Source organism: Dendrobium catenatum, unplaced genomic scaffold, assembly GCF_001605985.2.
Source record: "Dendrobium catenatum unplaced genomic scaffold, ASM160598v2 original_scaffold_75961, whole genome shotgun sequence".
NCBI classification, from domain to species: domain Eukaryota; kingdom Viridiplantae; phylum Streptophyta; class Magnoliopsida; order Asparagales; family Orchidaceae; genus Dendrobium; species Dendrobium catenatum.
Window position 1 is genome coordinate 425,911 of NW_021394407.1, and position 9,535 is coordinate 435,445.

The 9,535-nt window shown below is 34.0% G+C and overlaps 1 protein-coding gene across 1 annotated transcript; it reads right to left on the minus strand.

Annotated features, from left to right (window-relative positions):
• Positions 1 to 682: 682 nt before the first annotated feature.
• Positions 683 to 2,373, minus strand: LOC110108319 (transcription factor bHLH85-like). Its single transcript, XM_028691831.1, has 4 exons — positions 1,864 to 2,373; positions 1,493 to 1,768; positions 962 to 1,027; positions 683 to 781 (listed from the first exon to the last, which is right to left on the minus strand). The coding sequence occupies exons 1-4, from the start codon at positions 2,371 to 2,373 to the stop codon at positions 683 to 685; spliced, it is 951 nt and encodes a 316-aa protein (XP_028547664.1).
• Between the last annotated feature and the right edge of the window lie 7,162 nt (positions 2,374 to 9,535).

Consider the following 9,535-nt stretch of genomic DNA (forward strand, 5'->3'; position numbering starts at 1 on the left):
TGTAGAATCTTCTATGTGAGTAGAAATCCCCTCATATTACTTTCTTTTACTCAAATACTATGAATTTTTTAAGTCCAATTTTAGTAGGAAGTTCGATACAAAACAACCCAACATCCTCTAGTCCATCTAATTTGAGCGACTTCAAGCATCTAGTTTGGGTGTTATGGAGTCATTGGAATTGTTGTGATAAAGTGGGCATTTTATAATAAGTTTATATCATTTGAAAATTTTTTGATATCATAAATATCATCGGAAATATAAAAAATAATTATTCCAATCTCCTTTGAGTGCTCTAAGAATCCTGCTTTAGGCGAAAAATATTGCAAACAAATAATTATCCTATCATAATTTATTCTTTCATTTTAATCAAATTACTCTCTAACCAATCAATCATCTCAATTTGATTCAGTTTCTGAACTACTCATTTCAGTTCAATTGCTCTTTTGAATCAGAACGAATTGCAGTTGTACCACACCCAGAGCTATGGAACAAAGTAACAAATGTAGAACTAGAATTGGAACTTACAATTCTTCATGAGTGCTTAATTATTTTACATATAAACTCATTACACCATTGTTATGTAGTCTTATATGATAGTTCTTTTGATTTTTCCATCCATGCCACATATAAATTTCAATAGTTATCCCTCCTCCAAGGGCTGCATGCAGACACCAAGCAATACTTAGCCAATTTTCAATGGAGACATCTTCAGATCAAGGTCAATGTTTATCCCATTGTAAGCTATTGGTGCATACATCCACAGTTCATCTGAGCTCAAAAGCTAAAAGTACAAACAAAATTGAAAACAAACAAACAAACATTATGATCAGTTAATCATATCTCACAGTTATTGTTAAATCTTTTGTACTTAAAAGTTGCTTTAAGAAATAGTAAGAAAGCTGTCCCAAACGAAGCCAAAATTTGATAGTCCTAACTTATATGGATGGCCTGTAAAGATTACCTTGATTTGAACCTGCAGAAACTTGACATACTGAATTGCTTCTTCCAACATTGTGCTGATGTCTACCTGTTAAAAATAACACCAGAATTTCATTTATTTGGCATCAACAGATTGATAATTTCAACCAGGTAAAGAAATATGTTATTGCATATGAATTGCAATGATAAATGATCAAAATACAAAATAGTTATGTAATTAGCATATTTATCATGAGTTTTTTTCCTTTTTTTATAATTTGTGTTCTATTTCTGACAAAAAAATTTGAACTTGTTCTGGTGCAAATTTTTTATTTCAAGAACAAAATTTTCTTCCTAAAGCAAAGAACACTTACTTTGGTCCCATTTGGGATTAGATTTTGTAGTATCTTCAATCTCTCATTGATCCTCTCCCTCCTTTTCTGTATTAAACAGTTTGATTCTATTCATTAGAATTTAACTTTCAATTTAGAACTATTTTTCACTATATGGTTTATCTCAATATGAAGCAACAGTTGAAGAGATGTTCATGACCAATAAAGATGAAGACTTTTACCCTTGCATACAGGCTCTGTGGATCAGTTGCAGATCCTCTACCTGCTCTCTTCTTTCGATTTGAATTTAGAGACACCATCGATCCGTTAAAGCTCGTGCTTGTGCTCGTGTCGTCTCCTCCATTCAATTCTTGTGAAGTGTTAGCCTCATCTTCAGAGCTGTAGCAGCTCGAACTTTGCACAATATGAGCAGAAGCATTGTCCACTTCTTCTTCCCCAACTTCAACATTCACATCAGCCTTCTTGGATTTTGAACTCTTACCACTACTCTTTTCTTCCTGAACTAAGTATAAAAATCTCTCATTAGATTGAAAATCAGTTCATATAAGGAAAACAAACTGAATTATACACTTAAACAAGATTCTACACTGACCTGCCACGAGGCTCGGATTCTCTTCTTAGAAGAGCTCTGAATATTGATGGAATCAACGGCACAGTCGCAAACTTGAATCTTTCTCTTTCCTTGTGATTTCTTAATTCCTCCTATATCTTCACCATCATTCATGAAATTCTTATCATCAAAATGATGTCTTCGATCTGTCTTATACGATGCGGTGTTGATATTATCTTCTTCCATGCACAATAGTATTGGTTTCGATCTTATTCCTATTGTTGACATCATATTTGGCTCCATGTTGCTGTAGTAACCTTCATATTCTGAAATTTGTTTGTTTGAGTTGCTCAAGGAAGTAAAATTACAACTATTCTCCATAGGCCAATAGCACATATTTGTGTTGACATCTTGAAATCCATAGTAAGCATCAATTCCATGATCAGACCAAAGCAAGGATTGCATGAACATGCTTGGCTCATGTTCTAGCTCTATGGAGAAAGTAGGGATACCAAGGAATTGAGCCAACAACTCGGACTCCTCTGTCGCCATTGTTGAGTTGAAGGAGCTCCAGCTTGACTCCGACGCCACTCCCTCAAGCTCCTTGCTTGATTTTTAATAAGGAACCAGAGGACATCAAAGAAGAGGGGCTATTTCAAGTAGGAGCTTAAGGAGTTATTTATATGAACATTCCATATAATGCAGCATTAAGATAATAACTTAACCCATCTCATCATTAAAACAACTCAGCAAGTTGCTGAATTGATAATAAAATATGAAATCCTTTGCGTAGAACTAATAAAAAAATGAAAAAATATAAGAATTTGATGAGATTATTGTATTCAAATAAAACTTATGAAGTTCTTGTATCTTATGATTGATGACTATCTGCTTATTGTTAATTAGAGGATTAAGGACATTAAAAAAATTAAAATTAAGTTTAATAATCTGGCAAATGGAAGAACGAGGGGAGGATAGAATTGAGAAGGAATTTTGTTTGGAATGAAAAAAAATAAATAAAGAGTGAGAGATGAGGGGGGCCATGATTGTGGAGAGAGGTTATGATATTCTTAAGTTTTAAGCTTAATGATGACAGTAAATCTGCTAGATTAAATCACTGTCTCCTATTGGATTCTATACCAAACCTTAGTTCGATCTTGTCTTCTTACTTATTAGATTTTTTTCATGATCAAATAATCTTGAAAGATATTAGAGGAAGGGGAAGCATTTCATGATAAAAAAATTTCCTCAGTTTAAATAATTAGAGAGCAGCTATCAGTTTATAATAATACCGACCTTCGAATTCATCATTTAGCGCTTCTAGTTTCGGGTGAAAAGATGAAAAATCTGATGTATGATTAGGATAAGAAAAAAAGCTGTTAGTTATGTTCTGAAATGGGAGAAAAATAACAAAGATGTAGAAATTGCTATGTACTTTTTTGTTTAATTTGAAGCTATGATTTATGTTTGCTGCAGTTTAATTTTTAGTTTATTATAGAGGTAGAGTACGTATAACCGCTATAATTTGATCATGGACATGTTAAACTCGAGTCGTGTAACCACAAATTATAGAGGTAGAGTACGTGTAACCACAATATTATAAACGAGCCCGAGCTTGAACACCTGTCCAAAAAGCTCGTCGAGCTTCGAGCCAAGCTTGAACACGGTTTTGACAACCGAGCTCGAACATGAACAAGCTGAAGCTCGGCTCGGCTCGGTTCATTTGCAGCCCTAGTTAATTGTTATTTTTAATTGGTTATTTTACTGTCAATGAATTTAATTTCAATGTATTAGTTAATGCTAGATTATTTAGTTAGTTTTGATTAATCTGATTTTATTAAGATAGTTAGTTTAGAAATTTTGATTTTTGTTTAATGTAAGGTTAATCAATTGACCAATTTATTATTTAAGATTTCTTTGCTTAATGTAATCGATTAAGAGTTTCCATTTAACATTTATTTACCAGTTAACTTTAATTAGTTGGTAAATTAATTGTTTGGATTATCTGTCTATTTAAATTTGTTATCAAAGTAGACGCATAAATTACTTATTTAATATTACTAGATTAATGGAATTAAGCAGCCGCATGCTTTCTCAATCTCTTAAAAATTAAGTTAAATCCAAAATTTTCGAGTAAATTTTGATAGCCTCATGGCGTTCCCTCCTTGGTGCCGGGAGGTAGGGGTGTCAATATTTGACACGACACGAAAACCCGACCCGGACCCGACCTGGAAAATCCGGGTTGGACCCGACCCGATTTCAAAACGGGTCGGGTTCGGGTTCCAAAAATTGACCCGTTTAAAAAACGGGTCGGGTTCGGGTTGACCCGGCGGGTTGCGACCCGTTAAATTTAAAAAATTTCAGGTTAACCCGCCAACCGCGTCTACTGCCCGCACTGCTGCCCCCGCGAGCTGCCCCGCTGCCCCCCCGACCCGTAACCCGAAATTGACACCCCTACCGGGAGGTAAGAGAGGGCACTTGACCTATTGGCTCGATTCTGCCGGAGCGAATCAACGTCGAGGAGATTACGAGAGTGATCGATTCCATTATTTTCTGCGCTCCCTCGACCTAATTAGCTCGATGGCCAAGGGTTTCCGGGGACGTATCAACCCCGGGATTTCCTTTAATCTTCGGTTTGTTTGATTGCAATGTTTCCTGTTTCGCTTGTACATAATTATAACACTATATATAATATTATATGATTGTTATATAATCATAATTATATAATTATAATATCATATAATTGTTATATAATATTATATAATTTTTATATAACAATTGTAAAGTTTCCTCTCTACTGTTCCAAATCAAGAAACAGTAAACTTTGGCAAATAAGATAGAACATATAAAGTATGTTTATTCGTCGGACGCAGGTTATGCGTATGGTGAGGCTCACCGGTGTGAATCTGTCTTGTTTTTGACAAGCTTAACTAGGCTGGGAAATCCTCATGAAATGGTATGAAGAAAAGTATAGCAATACCACCACTGCCCTCTTTCTTAGTTAAATCTGAAAAAGCTTGCATGAAGATTAGAAATCATCTCTATTCATGTGTCATATATTTGTTTTCTCGAGGCAAAATTAAGTTAGAAATTTCAAAAAATTAAATCTGAGACCATCTGAACTCCGTTTTGAATAAACTTATAGTCGAACTGAATGTCTCGGAAATACGAACCTAAAGACACCAAATTTGACCCAATCTGAGCTCAAATAGATCCAAATATAGGCCTCGAAGCGCATATGAAAGGTTCAAACCATAATTTTTGTTACCAAACGTGGTATGCTTATAGTCGAATCGAGTGGCTCGACGGGATGAATCCAACGAGCCTAAGATCACCAAATTCTTGTTTATCTATTTGCATATATAGAAACAAATAAATACTTAGTTGACCTTTAACTGATTGATTGTTCTATCTCAATATGCATGTCTTTTGCTAAGCTAATAATATTCATGGTTCAACATGTAAACTTCAAACGCATATTGGAGTCGAAAGCTTGGCATATGATGTGAACATTGATGAACTGCCCTAAATAATTTGCACATATGAGTTTTATATGCCTTCTTTGAGTAAGAAATTTGAAATTTTATTTATTTCTTTGGTTTAGCAAATTAAATGAAGCATTAGTCTAATATGAGATCAAATTTTATTCGAACACCGGAGTGGTAATTAACTATAGGGGTTTGCGCCAATAAGAAACTTGAACTTATATCATAAAGTCCTCGCAAATGAGAGTGAAATATCTAGATAGTGTCTAATTCAAAACCCAATTTGCCTAATGAAAATTTGCCTCGAACCTACTTGTTAAAACTGTCCTCAATGATTCAAAGAAAAGAAAGGCGCCACAGAGAGGCCTGTGCGCACATTTTCGAAGCCCACGCCGCTTGATTTGACTATAAACATGCTATAGTTTAATATCATTTGGTCCATCAATTAATATTCAAAAGGTTTCAAATATAATTCAATTGCTTGATTTTAACTCATTTCAGGTTGGATTAGATCATTTGTAGTGATAATAAGTTTGTCTCATAAAGACGTTTAAATCGACTATAAGTTTGCTAAAATTAGAGTTCAGATGATCATGCATTTAATTCCAAAAAGTAATTAATAAAAGATTGTCTCGAGATTCGTATAGATCATATGAGTTTTTTTGGTGTTGTATCATTTGCCTCATATTTTCGGTCGTCAAAGCTTGTTACGTCTTAAAATATATTTTAAATCTTCAAAAATCTTTTTTTTTTTTTAATTTTTTTTTTACTTTCACCTTTTAACTTCCCCCTCTTAAACTTCCACATATTTAACTTCCACCCATTTAATTTCTACCTCTAACTTTCACATTTTTATTCTCTACATCTTTAATTTCCACCGATTTAATTTCTATCTCTATCCTAGATACACTATGTATCCCCATGTCAAGCTCTAGTGCTCCTCCTTTAGGGGTAACAAATAATTATTCAGTGTTATGTGAAAAATCTAAATCTATCAATTTCTACTTTGTTGAATATGGTTCTATATCTTAAAAGAGACTCAACCATGTCTTATATAGCCAGTGCACAATTCCCCCTTTCTACACTCAGATAAAATTCTGTCCTGAATAGACGGTGTATACCTTCTTATAAGCTCTGATGTTTTCTCATGATAGCCAAAATTAAATGTGTTAACATCATGTAATAGTTCTTGTTACAGCTGAATTTAATTCTTAATATATTTATATAACCTTTTTTTGTCTTCTTTTGCTAGCAATGGGTACCTAAACTTTATTCTTTGAACAAGCTTTGAGCAAACAAGCTCTGCCTTGAAAATCAACACTGTATGTTCAGCAGAAAATAAATTTATTCTGTAACGAACAACGAGATAACTTTGTTAAAGAAGCATCTGCATCATGGAACTCAAAAGCAGTAAATAGGTAGGTACACGCACATTTAAATATGTTCAGATAGAGAGATTTAAGAGCTTTTTAATAAGTACTTACAAGCTTATCAACTATCTGAAATAAAATAAAGCCGACGCATTTCAGACATAGATGCTGGCGTTTTTTCCGTTGTGGGATTTGAGAGAAGGGTGAACAAGAGATGGATAGCAGAAATGAGAAAGGAGAAAAATAAGACCTTTTCTATGTTGAGCATGGAGAGGCAAAATAGAATAAGAGAAATTTTGGTATAAAATGACTTGTAGTTTGTCGTTTTTAATATTAATTAAGGAATCTGAACTTAGAACTTAGTAAAACCATTTCAAGAGTGCAAGGAAGTGGTGGGGGGATGATAGTAGACTATGGAGAAATTCCATGATTCTATTGACTAGAGTTTGAACTCAAATAAATATGCCTCCCAAGAGGTGTAAATAAAAAAAGATGTTATGGTTGATTATGGCCAAACATTGATTTAAAAGTTTCATGTCATTAGTGATCTCTTCAATAACCTTGTCTTCGTAGGCTCTCTCGAGAGTGCCTCTCAGGAATTCTCTTGGGAGTCTCGCTCGTAAGTGTTGACCTCATTTGTTTTTATTATTTGCCCTCGACTGTGTTTGATCTGCTCAACCAAGTCATGACGAGTTAAACTCGAGTCGAATCGGTATCCATTGAACCTTGATTTTAGATTGACTCGAATCAAGTCGAATTCAACTCGACTGTACTTGATTGATTTCGATCAACATACATCTATCCCGTCGGGCCCAATTCGATTTCAATTAATGTTGCTTTTGGATTTAATTTCATTAAATTAATATAATCGCACCCATTTGAACCTAAATCAATCCAAATAGGCTCAACCCGGGCTTAATCTCAACTTAATTGACTTAGGTTAATTCCAATTAACCTCCAATCTGCTTTTGGACCAATTGGAATCCAAGTTCCATATCAAGACTGATAGTTTGTAATAGGTTTTTCTTTTGATACGCAGCCTATTTTTTATGTTGATAAGGTTTTGTTGACTGCTACTGGTAAGTTGTGGCAGTAATCAATTTATTTTATGTATTCTTTTTGATTGAATGAAATAGTCTTTGACCCCAATTTTTCCCAAAAAAAAAAGGAATTTAACTGAATTGTTTGAATCAAATCGACAGTTTATTTCACGAAGCACACGACCGATGCTCCCGCTCCTTCAAGCCCAGTTCGTGGAGGCTCGGTCTTCCCCTCTCTCGCGCGACTAGCAAGGTATATCTTCCCCTTCTTCTTCCTCTCCTACATTCCTCTTCTTCCCTTCCTTTACTTCATTCTTCTTCTAGATTTCTTCTTCTTCCTTTCTTCTCCTGTTCTCCTTCTTCTCCCTCTTCTACTTCTTCTTCTTCTTTCTTTTCTTCTTCATCTTCTTCCTGCACTCCTCATCTTGCTCTTTTCTCTAAGCTAGCAAATTTTCTTTCATGCTATGAGTCAAAAAAAAAATAAAAAGAACTTGTACTCATTTGGAATGTAGGTTCTCTAACCTTCAAAGGATTTTCTCTAGAAACATGAGAAAGGTAACCTCATGGAATGTGAATGAGCCTTATGACATGGTATTTTAATGAGCCTTATGACATGGTTTATGTTGTTTCAAATGTGAACTTTGGTGTATGAAATCTGTATTTGTTGCTAGCTTACATCATGCAATGTGTTTAGAACCCCATGTGTAGGTGATATAAAATTGTGGCATCTTTTACTGAGTGCACGGAAGGTGTTTGTAGTAATGCTTATTAGAGATATACATGTATAAACTTTGATCGAATAAGGATACCAAGAGAGTATATTTGCATCCCATCATTCTTATATCTCCAAGAGGGTCATGAGCTTGGACTATATGGTTTTGCTTAATCATATATATGCATATGACTTTTGTACTTTATGAGCCATGGTTGAATCAACATGTTTTGTGTTTGGTTATTATGTAAACTTCACATATTGTACATGAATTTTGGAAGCCCATTATGCATAGTGTGATTGGGTTGTAAATATGTGTCAATCCAATTTTTGGCAAATCATGCATGTATGATTCATTTGAGGTCTTGATGAATATTGATTTCTTACAATGAACCATGAGAGGGCGTGGTTGCGAAAGTAGGAGTTTTCATGTTCATTTGTTTTAAGCAATATTGTGAATGTTGCATAATGGTTATTTGATAAAATGTTGCTAAAAGAAACTATGGTTATTTCGCTTGCATTAAAACATTATATAGTAATCTTGTTTATATGGAATTCCTCAACACAATATTTAGAGACTTGTTGAAAAAATAAATAATTTGTAGAGGTTTTATGAGCTTTTCTTTCTCAAGAAGCTAGGATCAAGAGAAATAGTGATGTTTAGTTTCATATTGAGAAGGAATGGAGCTAGTTTTCTTTTGCTAGAATATTGCAATTAAGAAATGTTTTTCAGTTTATCTCTTTTGCCTTCTTTGCATCAAGTTGACATTTACATTTATATGAAGAGAAGGTTGACGTTCAATTTTAAGTGATAATTTGGTGCATGTGGCTTCAAATAGTTTAGAAAGGAGAATGTTCTTAGAGAGATGTTTCTTATAATTCAAGAATTTTTTGAGCTTTTCACCCATGAATATGGATTTCTTTGTTAAAAAAAAAAAGAGCTTTCTATGAAGGATTTTTTTTTTTTTTTTGGTTTTTTAGACGTATTTCTTTGTCTTGAGGTGGGTTTCTTTTGGAATGAACTCCTCATTTGTGGAATGGTTTTGACATGAAAGCTAATTTGTGAGTCTAAGTTTGGAAAGATCTTTTCATATTCTTGTTACCTTG